At 39.9% G+C, this 19118-nt stretch overlaps 1 protein-coding gene and 1 non-coding gene across 3 annotated transcripts in view; both read right to left on the reverse strand.

Annotated features, from left to right (window-relative positions):
- Positions 1 to 422: 422 nt before the first annotated feature.
- USO1 (USO1 vesicle transport factor) overlaps positions 423 to 19118 on the reverse strand; it is a 90285-nt gene continuing 71589 nt past the window's right edge. For both annotated transcript variants that reach the window (XM_044226176.1, XM_044226177.1), the window contains 11 exons: positions 15505 to 15615; positions 15049 to 15167; positions 14712 to 14893; positions 13575 to 13696; positions 10764 to 10902; positions 9408 to 9571; positions 8197 to 8286; positions 5709 to 5807; positions 3182 to 3289; positions 1360 to 1575; positions 423 to 629 (listed from right to left, as the gene is read on the reverse strand). In XM_044226176.1, coding sequence (XP_044082111.1) covers positions 540 to 629; positions 1360 to 1575; positions 3182 to 3289; positions 5709 to 5807; positions 8197 to 8286; positions 9408 to 9571; positions 10764 to 10902; positions 13575 to 13696; positions 14712 to 14893; positions 15049 to 15167; positions 15505 to 15615 — 1440 coding nt within the window. In that variant the 3' untranslated portion in view covers positions 423 to 539. The remainder of the gene's footprint in view (positions 630 to 1359; positions 1576 to 3181; positions 3290 to 5708; positions 5808 to 8196; positions 8287 to 9407; positions 9572 to 10763; positions 10903 to 13574; positions 13697 to 14711; positions 14894 to 15048; positions 15168 to 15504; positions 15616 to 19118) is intronic.
- LOC122890621 lies at positions 15899 to 16041 on the reverse strand. Its single transcript, XR_006381106.1, has one exon. It is a non-coding gene; the product is annotated as a U4 spliceosomal RNA (small nuclear RNA).

Raw genomic sequence — 19118 nt, forward strand, 5'->3', positions numbered from 1 at the left:
GGGAGTCACACCGGCTCAAGGACTGATGATACACCCCGGTCTGTGCTCTCTTGCCTTTGAGTAAATCCACTTCTTTAAAGGGAAATCATTAGCTAAGAAGCCCAATACTGAATTTAGAAACAGTGATTCCAATACATGTTAAATCAAATGTGTTAGTATTTAAAGTCACATACTCTGAAAAGTGAAAATAATAGACAAATACAGAACTTATGTGAACAACCAGTAAACTAAGATAAACAGCACTGCCACCACATGCTCCAAAATGGTGCGTTTTTAGTGTCTGAAGTTCTTTGCAAATTATCTTTTGGGACAATTCAGATGAATTTCAATAAAGGATGTGTGTTCTGCAAGAAGTCAGTTTTGGGGTTTCCAACATGGGTGGCATCATTTAAGAAAAGTACATCAATAGTCTTACTAGGGAGTGTTTTCAACTTGGGTTTCTAAATCTTTATTTTCTGCGGAGGCAAACCAAAGCACTGTCTTAAGACTCCATCTTCAAAGTTACAATACAAGCTCTATCATTCCTAGAGGTCTGGAGGCTACATCGGCCCCTGGTCCTTGCCATCGTCTTCATCTTCATCTTCCTCATCATCCTGGTCTCCGGATTCAAGTTCATCCTCTTCTTCTACCTAAAGGGAATATGCACACTTATCACTATTAACATCTGATCACTTCGCATTCAACACATACTGACACACAGTCTTTGATAAATTCTTTATTCCTTCCAGTAATTGTCGATTACAAGCCATCTGATTTCCTTGATTTACTGCTCAAGGCTCTCTGCCATTTCTTTTAAAAGATTTTATTTATTTATGTATTTATTGAGAGAGAGAGAGAGAAAGGGAGAACACAGAGGGTGAGTGAGAGGGAGAAGCAGACTCCTCACTGAGCAGAGAGCCCGACTCAGGGCTTGATCCCAGGACCTGGGAGATCATGACCCAAACCAAAGGCTGACACTTGACCGACTGAGCCACCCAGGCGCCCCCCTCTGCCATCATGACACCAGATGGACAGGCTGACTTGCTGACAGATGGCCATACCTCTCTACACACAAATGTGGATCAAACATGACAAAAGAGAATGGCACATGTGGATGATGAGAGTCTTGTGACCACAGGAGCCAATCAGTTCACCTGTAGGCTCAAAGCCCAAAAGAGAACAGTTAATAGATGCTGGAAGCGGTGCCTGTGTGTCCTAAGTCGACTCACTGACCATTACAGGAGAAGAGCAGATGATCCTGCATTCACGGACCGACACGGTGACACCTGCGACACGGATGTGGAGGCACAACACTGCCATGCTACAGTACAAGTCTGGAAAATAAACCCTCGGTCATTTCTGGGAACACTTTGGTCTTACCGGATGACCAAGCTCCTTGAGTTTATTCTTTAATGAAAATATTTTCTGGTCCTGATCAGCCAACAGCACCAACAGATCGTCCTGTTCTTTTTTGGAATCTGTAACGTCCATCTCGAGCTTGTTTTTTTCGTTTTGTAAAATGGCAATGGTGCTGTTCGAGGCGTCCAGCTGCTCTTTGATGGCGCTCCGTTCCTCAGAGAGAGCTTTAATTTCATTCTGGGAAAAGAAAGATCAACCCATCTAAGATTAGTCCTCACTCTCACAGGGTTTTTAACAATCGGGTTCAATTCTCTCTCTTTAAGATTTATTTATTTTTTGACAGACAGAGATCACAGGTAGGCAGAGAGACAGGCAGAGAGAGAGGAGGAAGCAGGCTCCTTGCTGAGCAGAGAGCCCGATGCGGGGCTCGATCCCAGGACCCTGAGATCATGACCTGAGCCGAAGGCAGAGGCTTTAACCCACTGAGCCACCCAGGCGCCCCTCTATCTCTCTCTTTTATTTTTAGGTTCATTCTTTCTGTGACAATCTGAGGATTTGGGGGTGTGTGGAGGTTTTGGGGATAGAACACACAGATACACACACCCTCATCCAGTAACATGAGAATTTATGTTAGGCTGTATATCAAAGATGGTTATTGTGAAAAACAGAGTTTAACATCCAAAAAATAGTTTTAAGTAGCTATTTTTCAAAAAAGCCTAAGAGATAAAACCATTTCAGATAACCAGAGTAACAAAATAAAGACAAAAGACATTTTACAGGCGAAGCCTGATGGGCATCAGAATTCGAACTCAGGATAAAAACATTTTTTTTTTAACCCAACTTCATGCATACGATCAAATGGGAAAGAAACACAGCTGCAAATAAAACCCACAGCATAAAGATAAAATAATTTGACCACCCTCCAAAAGACATCATCACAGGGCTGTATTCATGCCTTTTAGTTTTATTACTTTCACCTCACTCTTCTCTTCATGTTACTTATTCCGATTTCTCTGTCACACAGGCTGGCAGGCTCTTTCGTGCCTGTGTCTCAGCCTAATGGAAAGCCTACGTGTGGCCTGTGTTTTAGCCAAAGCTATACTCTTTACTTCTTTTTAAAAATTTTTTTAGATTTATTTCTTTATCTGAGAGAAAGAGAGAGAGAGAGAGAGAGAGAACATGAACGGGGAAGCAGAGGCAGAGGGAGAGGATCTCCAGCAGATTCTGCACTGAGCGTGGAGCCCGATGCAGGGCTGGATCTCACGACCCTGAATTCATGACCCGAGGCGAAACCAAGAGTCGGAGGCTTAACCAACTGCACCCCTCAGGTGCTCCTGTATTCTTTATTTCTTACTGTGATTAAAGATTGACAAGAAAACTTAACTTTTCGGGCGCCTGGATGGCTCAGTGGGTTAAAGCCTCTGCCTTTAGCTCAGGTCATGATCCCAGGGTCCTGGGATCGAGCCCCACGTCGGGCTCTCTGCTCAGCGGGGAGCCTGCTTCATCCTCTCTCTCTGTCTGCCTCTCTGCCTACTTGTGATCTCTGTCTCATAAACAAAATCTTAAAAAAAACCAAACTTAACTTTCAATGATTTCTACTTTCAAAGTACATTCATACCCACTCTTACTTCATGTATGTGGTATCGTTCTCTGAAACGGCATTTAAAAACCTTCACTCATGCTATCTTCACTCATCCAAATAGCAATGCACACGTTGTGAGATAAAATTACACCCTACAAATTTGCCTCATAAAGCTAACGATCTGAGACATCAAATAAGATCACATTTCCTGAGTTCACTGTATGGGATATGCAACAAATCCAAGTTTCACCACAGCGCAACCTTTAACTCCTTCGTCTCCTGTAACAGCGCCGACAGTCTGCCCTCCACGTCGGTGGTCTTGGCGGCCGCTCCGGCTTCACTCTCTCCTGGTGCAGGAGCTGATTTCGCCTGAAGGTAGAAATTGGAGGGAAAAATAAGTTTCTTTAAAGCACAATCAGTGTGAAATCCCAAAGGTGACTTAATTTTCTCGCTACTTTGAAACCGTATTTCCAGTAACAGGAAGCAGAGCTCCTGATGTGCGGACACACATGCTAGCAAGGACACGCGGCGCCTGTGGTGGAGCGGGCGGCCGAGGCGGAGGCAGGGGCGTTGCGGCGTCACCTCAGCGGAGCCTGGGCAAGCCACAGCTCTAACAGCATTTACTAAGCAGAGAGTAGCTCTCGGAGCCCTCTCCTCACAACACTTCTGCAAGTGAAGTCCACACTGTCCTCTCAGAGAGCAGCTGGGGAAACTGAGCTGAAGGCCATTAATTGGTGAAATATAAAGATTTTTTTTACTTATTATTTTTTTTTTTAGGTTTTATTTATTTGAGAGAAAGAGGGAAAGGGAGAGCAAGCATGGAGGGGAGGAGCAGAGGAAGAAGGAGAGAAACCCAAGTAGATTGAGCAGAGCACGGAGCCCGATGACGTGGGACTCAATCTCATGACCCTGAGATCACGACCTGAGCCAAAACCAAGAGTCAGACACTTAACCGACTGTACCACCCAAACACCCCAAAATGCAAAGATATTCTTTCTTTCTTATTTTTTTTTAAAGATTTTATTTATTTATTTGACAGAGAGAGATCACAAGTAGGCAGAGAGGCAGAGAGAGAGGGGGAAGCAGGCTCCCCGCCGAGCAGAGCCCGATGTGGGGCTTGATCCCAGGACCCTGAGATCATGACCTGAGCTAAAGGCAGAGGCTTTAACCCACTGAGCACCCAGGCGCCCCAATGCAAAGATTTTCTTAAGCGCTCCAGGAAATATTCTTACATCATGGTTTTCCAATCTTCCCTGCCTTTTTTCTACAAAGAACTGGGAAAGAGGGTGTTGACGTAACAAATACCTAAAAATTCTGACAGGATGTCAGAACTGGTAGTAGCCGGAAGAGCTCTGAGGTACATGTCAGATGAAGCCTAAACTGCCTTGAAGAGACCGTCAGTAGAAACACGGATGATAAAGGCAATTCTGGTGAATGCTCAGAAAAAAAGGGAATAGAGAGAAAGCTTCTGTGGTCTTGGAGAAAAGATACCACCATAGGGCATCTGGGTGGCCCGTGAGTTAAAGCCTCTGCCTTTAGCTCAGGTCATGGTCTCAGGGTCCTAGGATGGAGCTCCGCATGGGGCTTTCTGCTCAGCAGGGAACCTGCTTTCCCCCACCCCCGCCTCTCTCTGCCTGCCTGTCTGTCTGTCAAATAAATAAATAAAATCTAAAAAAAAAAATAAAAGAAAAAAAAGAGAGAGAGAGATCATCATCATGAATAGAATGTTGGTAGAAATATGTAGGGAAAGGAGGTTTTGGTGAGGCCCCAAATGGAAATGAAGAACACGTTACTGGAAAGCAGAGGATGGAGATCCTGGTTATCAGGTGGCAAAGAAACAGGCTGAATTCTGTTTTAGTGCTTTGTAGGAAGTAGAGCTTAAAAGCAATGAACTTGGATATTTTGGTGAGGTGATTTCTTTTTTTTTCTTAAAGGTTTTATTTATTTATTTGGCAGACAGATCACAAGTAGGCAGAGAGGCAGGCAGAGAGAGAGAGGAGGAAGCCGGCTCCCCGACAAGCAGAGAGCCCAATGCGGAACTCGATCCCAGGACCCCAAGATCATGACCCGAGCGGAAGGCAGAGGCCCAACCCACTGAGCCACCCAGGCGCCCTCGGTGAGGTGATTTCTAAACAAAGTGTTAAAGGTGAGGCGTGGTTTCTCCTTGAAGCCTACTGTAAACTGTAACAGGAGAGAAATAACTTGAAGAAGAACGTTAAGCGAAAGGGAATCAGAACATGAAGATTTAGAAAATTCTCAGCCTATCCCTATCACAATAAACAACAAAGCGTGTTCTGCTGAAATACCGAGGATGTGGCCGGACCACCTCCATAAAGAAGTTACTCATGTGGCTCAGACACCCAGCCAACCACCTCGGCAGAGGCTAGAATACGAAAGGATGATCCGGATCTTATCTGGCGACTTGGATCCCTGGGAATGGGATGGGTCACGTCACTAAGAAGGTTTTTGACAATTCTAGACCAGCAGAAAACCTGTCAGCTTGGACTGACGGATTGAAGGGGACACAGATGGGATAAAATACAAGATACCAGCACAATGAACCATTAAATCACTGATTACACTGATCTGCTGAGTCTGACACTAACATGCCTGCCAGCTGGCCCAGAAGCCTGGGTGACCAGAACTGCGGCCAGTGAGTCACCTAAAGGGAAGGTGCTCTCCGACACATTCACTTCTGTTACATTCTCCTTTTACAGAGTGGCTGAGAAAGAAGCCTTAACCTTGTGTTTACTAGCTTGCAGGAATAAGAAAGTAATAATTAACATACAAATGTTTCGGTTTTCCTTAACAGCTCCTGCTTTTCTGTCTGCAGTCTGGTGATCTCCACAGATTGTGAGTTTAACTGAGACTTTAATGTTGCCAGCTCCTAGGAGACAAAAATAATTGCGTTGTAACATGAAACATCATTAATTTCCGTAAGGCAATGTGTATTTACAGAAAGAAATTTAAAATCATTTCCTTTGTTGGTCCCTCTCTCTAAAATCACAACTTCCAAGTTTTAAAATCTAATTCTAAAAAAACTGTCCTTGAACTTTGCATTCAAGATAGAGAATTAAGCAAGTTCCTTATACATATTTTCACCTCTGCTTCCTCCTGAGATCCCATGTAAAAAAACCATAAGGGGGGGAAGAAGGGAAAGAGGAAGGAAGGGAACGGGGTGGAGAGGGGGGAGGGAAGGGGAGAGAAATGCACAAGGACAAAGAGAATAAGAGAAACGAACAAATAAAATTGGGGAATTTCAGAAGCAAATGTCGGTGGTAACGGACCGCAGCACACCTGAGAAAGCTAAGAACCCAAAGTGATGCGTGGACTTGCTACCTGACGAGCAGTGCCTGCCTCCCGAAGGGCTTGGAATCTGGTCCCACCAGTATCTCTGCAAGTGTGGGTAAAAATGGGGTCAAAAACAGCAGGGCTGGTGGAAGTCTGCTTAGGAAGACCACTGGATCCCTGTTTCAGTCTCATGCACGTTCCTCTTCTCTGGCCAAAGACTAGACATTTAGTATTTGGAAAGGGAAAGACACGGGCCTCCTAACATAGATCAAAGTAGTTAGTGCTGTAGTGAGAAGGAGGGAATTAACTGAAAGTTTATATATCATTAATGTTGAAATTCCCAACCTTCTTGCCCTCTCCCCACCTAAACCGCCCAGGGGTAAAAACCAATTATAACTGTGGTTCTCAACCAGGGGCATCTCCCTGCTACCACTTGACCCTGTCTGCAGACACTGGGTAAGCGGTGGGATACTGTCATGTAAAAAGCTCTTTTGTTCTCTTAAAACTTTTTATCACATACATATGAGGCTTTCCTTTGATGTTTTATTCAGTTACCTAAATGAGTTACAGACATCCAGGCTACGGACAATTTTAGTTCTCTTTTTATACAGGATTTTGCTATATAACAAAACTGTCATTTAAAACATCTTTCTAACAATGTAAAACTGATAATAAATTACAGAAAGTAAAAATCCAAAGACAATGCTCTTTAGAGATATCGAACTTAAAAAAAAAAAAGGAAATAAAGAAATAAGTTTCACTGGGAAACAGAGTACAATTTTTACTTGGGACTTATAAACCCAGCTCATTTATCAATAACTTAATTCCCTTTAATTTTAATACAGTTCTCATGTAGGCAGGCTTCAGAAAACCAAAATGGCATGTGAATATTCCTCACATAAACTTGTAACTTAAAAATCCTCAACAACAAATTATCTTTTTTGAAAAGACCAATTGTAGAATGTACTTTGGGGTTCATGGACATTATCAAAATGTGACCCAGTTTCTCTGTCTACAGTCATTCCTCTCAGATCAGCGATGTCCGTGGGCTGGGATCACGTGCCTAGCGGAGAAGTCCTAGGTTGGTGGGTTTGTTCACTTCCTCCTTCAGTATTACTTCTTTTTTGTTTTTTAAAAGAAACAGAAGAAACATATGTTCCTTTTTATAAGAAAGGAAGAAGGGAGGGTAGGACAGAAGAAAAAGGAAAGGAGGAAAGAAAAAAAATTGTATAGGAAAAAATACAACTTATTTAGGGATAATATACTAACGAGCAATCTGGTACTTTTCTACACTTTTCTTCCCAGTACTTAATTCTGTATGTAAGTGGTTCTTTTCTTTCTTTTCTGGCTCTTTCCTCGAACAAACACATTTAATATTCTCATTGGATAAAGTTAAATTGGCACGATCTAGTTTCACAGGAAATTATAAATATTACAAATAACCAAGTAGGAAAAAGTTTAATTTGCTTTTCTAGATATTATAAATTACTAAAGCAGAAAAAGTCGGTTTTGCTTTTTAGGTAGTCATCCAATTGAGATAAACACAAGTTTATTCCCTTTTCCAGTTCCAAAAACAAACATTCTTCTGGACAGAATGGTTTAAACACTCAATACCTTTAACCATGCAATTATCATGGTCAATAGTACATGAAAATTAGGCATAAGATTTTATATCTTCATATTTGCAACTTATAAATATACTTAAATTTTCCTTAACTGTTAGCTCACTGATAATCTAAAAATAACCCAGGTGAGATGCTCAAATCTGTTAAAAAGAACACAACTAAAAAGTAAAAACAGTTAATAAAAGGCAAAATACCATTTCCATATAACTAAAAAAGCTTCTGGACTTCCAAAGAACTATCTTCACTATCAAGTTTTGCTTACACTAACAAAGTAGTTCTCAATTAATGAAACTACATGGCTGTTACTCTATTATAATTAAAACAACAGGAAATAGAACTTGAAGCAAGCTGGAAAATCACCTGTTTTAATTCTGCAATTTGTTCAGAATCTCTAGCAGAAGCTGGTGCTGAAGACTGTTCATTTGTGCCAGGCGATGCTTGGGAAGATTTCTACAAATAGCATAGAAATAAAATATGAAATCAATTCAGTCTAAAGAGACAGGAAACAATAGAAAACTGTACACATATAAGCTATGCCTTATAGAGGTTTACCAAAAATTTCACATCAATATATTTTTTTTTTAATTTTAAAGATTTTATTTATTTATTTGACAGAGAGCAAGATCACAAGTAGGCAGAGAGGCAGGCAGAGAAAGAGGGGGAAGCAGGCTCCCTGCTGAGCAGAGAGCCCAAAGCTAGGCTCAATCCCAGGACTCTGAGATCATGACCTGAGCCGAAGGCAGCGGCTTAACCCACTGAGCCACCCAGGCGCCCTCACATCAATATTTTAATTTTTATATCCAAGATAAAATTTCAACCTAGCACACACTGTCTACAACTTTTCCATAGCTAATAAATTTATACTTATACCAAGTAATTTATTAAATCTAAGCACTCATCTGAGGCCATATGGAGAAAGAGCATAAACACAGGTATTTACTGAGCGATTTCAATGTATTAAAAGAGCTTTCTACAGAGTAGTCATTTTAATTCTCACAGTAACAAAACAGATATGACCACTACCAATTTATAGATCAGGAAACAAGTTTAAAGAGGTTAACTAAGTTGCTTAAATTCAATTAGTCAGGATGTGCTGAAGCTTAAGACAGTCTGACACCAAAGCTCATATTCTGATTTTTTTCTTAAGTAAACTCTGTGCTGAACGTGGGGCTCAAACTCATGACCCCAAGATCAAAAGTCACATACTTTACCAACTGAGCCAGCCAGGCACCCCCAAAAGCTCATATTCTAAAACCTTACTACGACTCTTTGGCTTAAGGGATCCAGGAAAATCAACAAGCAAGATAATGAGAATTATTCTTTTTAATTTTTTTTAAAGATTTAATTGATTTATTTGACAGAGAGAGATCACAAGTAGACACAGAGGCAGGCAGAGAGGAGAGGGAGGGGGAAGCAGGCTCCCCACTGAGCAAAGAGCCTGATTCAGGACTCGATCCCAGGACCCCGGGATCATGACCTGAGCCAAAGGCATAGGCCTTAATCCACTGAGCCACCCAGGTGCCCCATGAGAATTACTCTTGACTTCTTAAACTTTTTTACCACTTACTCACCAAATTCTCAATCAGAGAGTCCTTTTCAGCCAGCTGGCTTTGTAAAAGTTCCTGATTACTTTTTAATTCTTCTATTTCTTCTCGTAACCTACCAACTTCTTCTGGCTGAACGCCATTCACCTGAGTCCCATCACTGTAGGAACCCTGATGCTGATTATCTTTTCCTATGAAGACAGGAACAAAATTTGAAAAGCCAGCATAAAACTTAAGTTTTTCATTTCCCAAATGAGAAGATTTAAATGTAAAAATATAAAATTTCCTTAATTCCGCTACTTTGGCAACACTTTCGTAGACACACTTCATTTTTGCAAAACAGTGTATTGATAGAAATGGGAAGTGATGATATTTTCAGGTTTCTGGGAAGAAAAAAGCATAGTCTTACTAAGACTAAACTGCATGGTTTGGTGATCTATAATTAAGAATCGCAGTAGTTTCCAGGCACCTGGATGGCTCAGTCAATTAAGCATCCAACTCTTGGTTTCGGCTCAGGTCATGATCTCAGGGTCATGACCTGAGCCCCCTGTTGGCCTCTGTGCTCAGTGCAGAGTTTGCTGGGATTCTGTCTCTCCTCTGCCTCTGTCCCTGCCACCTCTCTAAAATAAATAAATAAATCTTTAAGAAAATTAGAGTAGTTTCAATTCCATTTCTGTCAATTAATGTGAGAGAAAACAAAATCCCTCTTAAAATCTTCACAAAGGAACCACTTTCTATACGTACTAAAATCACTGACAAATTGTTATAAATAAGGAAGTGAAAGAGGTAGTTTTTTCTGAAAATTTTAGTCACCTTCATATAAATAAAACTATTTCTAAATGGCTAGGATTCCAATCATAAGCACTACAGGATGATACTATTTACAAGCATTTGACTCTTACCATGTGCCAGGAAATGAACTAGAATTTTATATATATTATTTCATTTAATTCTCAGACGACACAGATGCTCTTATCAGTTCCATTTTGCAGAGGAGGAGACAGAAAGGTTAGAGAAGTCATTCTCAACTGGCCATACACATCAGACTCACCCAGAAAGCTTGTAATAATTATTGCTTGGCTCCAACACCAACTAATTACATCAGACCCTTGAGTGGGTTCTCTGTATGGGCGGCATTAAAAACAAAACTAAACTAAACAAAGCAAAAAATGGGTCTCAGGATATTCTATCTAACTGCACTCAAGGCTGAGACTCAATGGATCAGAAACTGAAACAGGTAGCAAAGAACTTGGACTTCAAACTCTGATTTACAAATTTGTTAACGGTGATTAAGGTTAGAGAAAAACTAGTCCACAAGAATAATCTATTTGATTTAGTCCAGCTTTTGGGGACACTATAATAATTATGGCTAGCTATACCTACCTAGCTGTACTTTAAGAAGATTGTACTGATCTTTGTGTTGCTGAATCTGAGATACTTGCTGTGTGACTGCCGTTTGGAGCTGCTCGTTTTGACATTTTAACGTAGAAATCTGCTGCTTTAATTCCTCAAGTTGCAGATCCTGGGAAACAAAACATAATTCAGTGTTTTAAATTTTGTACTTGATTAGCATTAGGAAAATGAGCAAATTAAAAATCAGAGATTATTTTGGGTCATGATATTTTTAAAGTACTCAACACTTCCAGAATCACTCAATAATTAAGTAATAATACTTTAATGTATGCACCAAGGTCAATTACCATGCAGCAGAACCGTACGATTGCCAGGAAGGCCCCGTTAATAAGCGCCATGGCACGGCCTACAATCTCACTGCAATTACTGGGGTGGGGACAGTCAATTTTAAAAACTCCATTTTATGGTCCATCAAACCATTTAAGAAATTTATACCAAACAACTGAAGAAACTTAGTATATAAATATATACATGCATCTATACTACTTTCAACATCAAAGATAATTCTAGAACAGAACATTTAGAAGGCCAAGAAAAGAACCTCCAACTCTCATCACCGTAATATAACTAGTTGAATTTGATATATTTATTATCTGCTAATTTTTTCTCAATTCAAGTGTTTTCAAGTTGTCATACTCAATCCATGTCATTTTATAGCCTTTACTTACTATTCAGTTTTAAGTTCCTCCTCATATTGCTAGTTTTTCGCAATCATAACTTTTAATGCTTACTCATCAGTAGATGCAATATAATTTACATTCAAAAGCAACACTGAGGTTGCTTTCCTTGTTTTCTAAATAATAATTATGATTACAATAAATATCATAGTCATATTTTTGTTTTCCTGAATTCTGAAGAATTTCCTTAGGATGGATTCTCAGACGTCATTCAGTTCATATAAATATTTTATAGTTTCAATGCTTGTTGCCTAATTGTCAAATGGCATTTTAAATGGTGAGAATATTTAAAATTAACATTTCTGAAGCAGAGTCATTATGGTAATTGTGTCAAATCACTCTTTTCTTCTTCTAAATTAACCACATTTATCAGCCCCATGTGTAGGCTGTAACATCGCATTCCAAGTATTTCTTTTCCATTGCTCTAAAGATACTACATTTTACCATCTGGAAATGACTCCATATTTGTACCAAAATATAGATGAAAAATCCTAATAACCATGGGTAGTTTAATGATTTAAGTTTGAATCGTTCAAAGATGATTCTAATTTACTGATCTGCTTACAAACTGAAAAGCTCAGGCTAAATGCTAAATATACCACTGTATTTTTATTCTTAGAATTCCAATCTCAACAATACAGATTGCGGGGAAGGACACAGGCAGCTCGTGCTGAGAGCCCTACCCAAGCTCTTACTTGCCACACCTGCCTCAAGCTGTGCATAGTCAGCAGCGGGGTGGGGGTGGGGGTGGGGATGGGGGGTGGGGGGTGTAGTGTGGGGGAGGGGGGGACGGGGTGCAGCCGGCCCCCCCATGGACAGCCACCAGTGTATTGTTTTCACTTTAATAGCATTTTAATAACAACAGTAATCTCATGTTCCAGATAATACTGCAGTCCTTTTTAGGATTCCCATCAAGGTATATGCCATGACAAAGAATTAAATGAAAGCAAAAAACAAGAAACACACTTTGCCGAAATGTAATGGGAAATCTAAGGTGCTCACACAACTCAAGCGTGCAGGTTCTCTGGTAGCCTGCCAAGAGAATGTCAGGTAACGACTTTGAGAGGGTAGTTTCACGCTCATCATCATTCCCCACGCTAACACACCCCCCGCGGCTCACGCTCATCATCATTCCCCAGGCTAACAGACCCTCCGTGGCTCCTAGCATCACCTACTCAGTCCTGCAAGACGGAGATCTCAGGACGGCATCTGACCCTTTCCGCCCCTCACGCCACATCCAATCATCACCCAGTCCTGCCACTTAAGCCCACTCGGCTTTCCACATTTCGCAGGTGTGCCCTCTCCACAGCTCACTGGGAGGAGTTTGAGAGTCCCAGTGACACACGTTTTTGAATCCTGTCCCACGGACCACTAGGTGATCCTGGACAAAGTCAAATTCTCCCAGTCTCAGATCCCTCATTTATTCTTGTATGGAAATATTAACTACTTTGTAGGGATGCTGTGGAAATTAAATGGAAGTGTCTGAATTTCTTTTGTGAGCACCTAGCACACAATAAACAAAACACCGTAGCCATTATCCCCATCAGCGCCCCCACTTCCCTCCCCCAGCCCCTCACGACCACCTCCTTCTGGACTGTTCTCTCCCCGGCCTTGCTTCTCCAATTTCTGCTTGGCGCGGCCACCAAGTGTTCTGTGTGCGTGCCGGGAACATGTCCTGCTCCTCCTCTTCCTGATCCTTCCTTTTGCCCAGCTTGTTCCTATCTATCCGCTGGACACTCACATTCTGTTTTCTCCAGCTCTTGCTCTTACTTAGCTCAATCAGCTGCCTCTCTGCTGTAACAGACCCTCCAGTATCTGTAACACTAGACTTCATGTTACGTGTGTCACAATACCCTATTTATAGTTTTCTCTCCCCAGGACTGTGATAGGGGAACATGTCTCATTCATGACTTTATCCACCACATCCTGCACAATGCTTAGCACAATATTAAGCTCTGCTTGTTGAATACTCAGATAGCTTTGAATTATTTAGGAAAATGTGCTCTAATTTCTCTAACTTCCTGCATATGAAATGCCAGCAAAAATCCTGCCCCAAAGTAGAAAAGTATCAGTACATCAGTGTTTACAATCTATCAGTACATACTTGTTCTCGAATCATATTTTTGTAGTGAGTCACAATACTGTCATGTTGTTCTAATGTTTTCTTCACCTCTTCTTCTTTTTTATCCTCTTCACTGGACTTATAAATAGCCTTAGTTATCACACCTATAAAAGAAAGCTTATTAAAATGTATTTTAGGGGCGCCTGGGTGGCTCAGTGGGTTAAAGCCTCTACCTTCAGCTCAGGTCATGATCTCAGGGTCCTGGGATGGAGCCCCACGTCAGGCTCTCTGCTCAGCAGGGAGCCTGCTTCCCCCCCTCCCCCGCCTGCCTCTCTGCCTACTTGTGATCTCTCTGTCAGATAAATAAATAAAATCTAAAAAAAAAAAAAAACCGTCCTATTTTAAAATTTAAAATCTGGCGCACCTGGGTGGCTCAGCTGGTTAAACGACCAACCCTTGATTTCAGTTCAGGTCATGGTCTCAGCATTGTGAGATCGAGCCCCCACATTGGGCTCTGTACTCAGTGTAGAGTCTGCTTAAGATTCTCTCCTGCTGGGATGCCTGAGTAACTCAGTCCATTAAGCATCTGCCTTCAGCTCAGGTCATGCTCCTGAAGTCCTGAGATCCAGTCCCGCATGGGTGGGGGCGGGGGTTCCGAGCTTAGCAGGGAGCCTGCTTCTCTCTCTGCCTGCCACTCCGGCTACTTGTGTCCTCTCTCACTCTCTGACAAATAAATAAATAAAATCTAAAAAAAAAAAAAAAAAAAAAAAAAAAAGATTCTCTCCCGCTCCTTCTGTCCCTCCCCCGACTCACCATTGTGCATGCATACATGTGTGGGTTCTCTCTCTTTAAAATCAACAAAATCTTAAAAAAAAAAATTTAATCCTATTTTAAGATTTAATCAGCAAAACATATGGCCTAACTGTATGACAGAGAAGATATAGTCTTCCCAATCTTCTTGAATGCCAAAAATCTTTCAATGAACTATAGACCAAGAGCTACTAAAAAAAAATAACAACCCACTTTTGGCTTACTATATAATCTACATGTGTCCAAAATATACACATACAAAATAATCATAGGTACTTTTTTAAAAAAAAAGATTTTATTTATTTATTTATTTGACAGACGGAGATCATAGGTACTTTTAAATGAAAATCAATATAAACTCTGTCTTACCTTCAAGTTCTTTTACCAGCTTCGTGAACTCATGATCAAATATCATGTATTCTGGACTGGGAAAGTTTGGCTGTGGTTTCTGAGATGCTCTGGAATACAACTCATGTTTGCTGATAAATCCTAGTTTCTCTATGAAGTTTTCTTTGCCAATCCTCTTCTCTATTAGTTGTTTTAATTTCTCTCTACAGAAATAAGCATATTGAAATGCTTTAAAAAAAAGTCATAAGAAAACCTAAAACTTGGGTCTATATTATATTTTGGCAGAAAAAATTTATCATTATCACTTGGATGAAATCAGCAGGTCATTTTTTTCCCCTAGCGTGTTCCCCTCACTTACTTCATGTAGCTCTCAAGTGAGTTATCATTGAAGTAAATTGAAATGCCCAACAAAAGGGCACATAAGCCTTGGACCAACTGCTCTTCCTCGCCAAGATTTTCTGCAATTTGTCCTGTAAGCTGAAATTTTTGTTAAGGAGACTAATGGCTCATAACATCCAGAGTATTTTCCTTCACAGTCTGAATCTGACATGTATTTCATGTAAGGGTTTCTACAAAGCTTCTATATATAGTCCAAGCAAGCATGAAACGAACAAAGGCACCAGACACACACACACACACACACACACACACACAGCTTAAGCGAGCATCATCTCCACCTTAACAGTTTAAAAAGATGCAACACAGCTTTTTAAATATTATAAATTCAAATATTTAGAACGCAGAACTCCCTCTCGCTGAGAGGAAGAAATAGGAAGAAATACTTACACGCATCTTACTAAAACATAAAGGATACAAATGGAACATTGGCCGAATTGTGAAGGAAATGCGTGACCGCAATGGGACAGTTGCTCAGCCAGGTACAGAGCAGCATCAATAATCCAACTCTTGTCTGTATTTTGCTTCCCTGCAGCAAACAGATAAGTTGGCAGAAATCTCATTTTATCTTTTTTCAAACTTAACGTTACCCTAAGTTCCCTCTCCATTTGCATTAAAAATTTTTTAACGCCTTACAAAAGATATGTTAGGAATCCACATGTAAAAAATTGAACAAGAGAATGCACTCTTGTGTCCTCTCCGGGCTGTACTTCCCAAAATGAACAGAGAGCAGAAACTGGAATTGATTTCTGTTCATAAACATATACCAGATTATCGAAAATCCCGCTAGTGGAAAAACCTGGTCTGCTAAGGCAGATGCATGATGTGGCTGCTTAAAAAAATTATCAATCTGAAAACACTTCACAGTAACATAAAGTTGCCCAGATGTTTCAATTAGCAATAATCGCGCCTCGGATAAACCTCCTTGGCTACGATACTGCCACTGCGCAAAGCTTGCCCAGATGTTTCAATCAAAATTTTAAAAACAAGTTTCAGATAAAAGGACAAATTCTACCTCCTTCAAAAAGTATCAGGAAAAATAAAAGGAAATAATCTCCTGAATTATTTAGCCAAATTCCATCAGAGAATATATTCCCTAACAAGATAATAAATAAACCATGTTGCAAACTCACTGGCAACATGCCAGACAATGAGAATCACAAACATAACGAAGAAAAAGATTTATTTAAATTAGCTAACTGCCCCAAACCACTAACTATACTACTGCCAACCAAACAATATTGAAAACTAGTACATCCATCAAAATGACACTTTCTTACATTTTAATGAACACATTTATATCTCCTATGGGGATAGTCTCCTAGCTCATACAGCCACTGCCCATATTATATTCCATAACCTATTTTTTGTTTAAGAGTACAAAAGTTGTTTGAAAGAAATAAATGGAATTTAGCACAGTAATGGATTACTTTGAGGTAACTGCAGAAAACATCCAAAATACAATTATTCAAAGCCCAAGAATGGATTTAAAGTAACCATCACTGTGCTTTGAAAAATTACTCAAGGCCATTCCAATTTCATGAATCTTGAGGACAGTATCTTGGCCTTTCTATAATCTATTTTCAAGTGTATTTCATATTTACTTAAAGAAATTCAGACTAGACCTCTTCAAAATGATCTGCCAAATAAGCATTAGCTTTTACATGATGCATTATTCTTACTTTATTCTTGCCTCTATGTCATTACTATGCCTATGGTATATCTTCATGTTACCCAAGTAGATTTGAAAGTTAAAAAATATAGTTATTCTTAATTGACTGTGTGCCACAGAGGACTTTCAACTACTCAAGTAAATAAATATTTCATTGATTTCCCCTCGTTATATATAAAAATTTTATTATGACTTGGAATACCATCTGCAAGTACCATCAACACCTACAGTGTATATACAGGGCGTTCTATCAAATCACGGGCTGGTGTCTGAATAAACAGAAATGTAACTATCTTCTAGAAGTATACCCTTTGGGGTCTAACTGAAGAATAAGAAAGTAAAGCTAAACAAAACTAGTTAGAATCAAGATAGAATGCAACATCCCACTTAAACTATGGCATCAAAAGAAGTTAAAGTATTCAGGAAATGAGCCTAACCCAAACTAACACCTAAATGAGGCTGGGGCACCTGGGTGGCATAGTCGATTGAGGTTAAGTGGAAGACTCTAGATTTCAGCTCAGGTCATGATCTCAGGGTCCTGGGACTGAGCCCTGTTCACCAACCCCATTTGGGTTCTAGGTTCAGCAGGGAGATTCTCTCTCTCTCAAATAAATAAATAAACCTTAAAAAAAAAAAAAAAAAAAAAACTAAACGGGGAAAATTTAAAAAATACTCCTAAAGAGAACAAAAGCAGACCTAAATCAGTAGAAAGACTCCAGTGATTTCATCATTTTGATGAAAAACTCAAAATCATGAGATACTAATGGTACATTGATCTGTAAAATCTAGGTAATCCAAATAAAATACCAAAAGGTTTTTCTTCTCCCCACCGCACTAAACAACCTGGTTTTCAAGTTCATATGGAAAAATAAGGAGCAAGAATAACTAAACTTAGTTAAAAAAAAAATAAAGAAAGAAAAGAAAAGAGAAAGGGCAATGAGGTGATACTAGGTCATAAATGGACAAGAATCAAGGGACAGAATAGGAAGTCCAGAAACGATTTTACAAATGAGAATTCAGTATATGAGAAAGATAGCACATAATCGTTAGTGGGATACAGGAGGACTTACAAAATGTTACAATGAGCTAGCTATCTACAAAAGGTCAGAGGGGGACACCTGGGTGGCTCAGTGGGTTAAAGCCTCTGCCTTTGGCTCAGGTCATGATCTCAGGGTCCTAGGATCAAGCCCCACATCTGGCTCTCCACTCAGCAGGGAGCCTACTTCCTCCTCTCTCTTCTCTGCCTGCCTCTCTGCCTACTTGTGATCTCTGTCAAATAAATAAATAAAATCTTTAAAATAAATAAAAATAAAAAAGGTCAGAGGAGGGTGCCTGGGTGGCTCGTGGGTTAAGCCTTTGCCTTCAGCTCAGGTCCAGGAATCAAGTCCTGCATGGGGCTCTCTGCTCAGCAGGGAGCCTGCTTCCTCCTCTCTCTCTCTCTGCCTGCCTCTCCGCTTACTTGTGATCTCTGTCAAATAAATAAATAAAAATAAAAAGGTCAGAAGATCCATAACTCACATAGTTCATCAAGAAAAATGGAACAAAGATTTAAATAAACACAAAAAATGAAACCAGAAAATATGAGACAAAAATATAGGCAAGTTTGTTCAAATCATGAAGTGGGGAAGGCCTAAATATGATATAAAATGCAGAAAAGTGATAAAAGTCTGATACAAAAAAAAAATCCAAAATAAAAACCAAGGTCAAAAACCAAATGACATATCAGGAAAAACATATTTGTAACTTATCACAGATAAGGGTTAAATTCCTTATTATAAAATGAGTTTCTATAAAATTAGAAATGATTTAACAACACAACAGAAAATGAGCAGATGATATGAACTGTAAGAAATCAGAGTTCACAGAAAAACTTTAAATGGTGTATAAACACATAGAAAACTATTCAACCTTTTGGAAAGAGAAATGCACATTAAAACTCACTAAGATAACATTTTTTCACCTCTCAACAGACTGGCGAAAACACAAGTCTGGTAACATACTGTTGGTGAGACTGTGGGGAATTACATAATCCAACCCGCAGCCGTCTTACTTGATTTTGCTGGTGGTTCAAAATGGTATTAGGTAGGAGGAAAAAAAACAAACAGTGGCTCTACAGAAAAAGCACCTGAAGGCAACAGAAGAAATAAATAATAGAAGGCAGGGAACCAGGACCAGGGTGGGTGGGGCCAACACTTCTTATTGTATACTTTTTTTATCATTTTGATTTCTAAATACATATATATGTATTTTAAAATATGTACATGTATTTTTTTTTAAAGATTTTATTTATTTATTTGACAGAGAGAAATCACAAGTAGATGGAGAGGCAGGCAGAGAGAGAGAGGGAAGCAGGCTCCCTG

The sequence above is a fragment of the Neovison vison genome, chromosome 11 (genome assembly GCF_020171115.1).
Source record: "Neovison vison isolate M4711 chromosome 11, ASM_NN_V1, whole genome shotgun sequence".
NCBI classification, from domain to species: Eukaryota; Metazoa; Chordata; class Mammalia; order Carnivora; family Mustelidae; genus Neogale; species Neogale vison.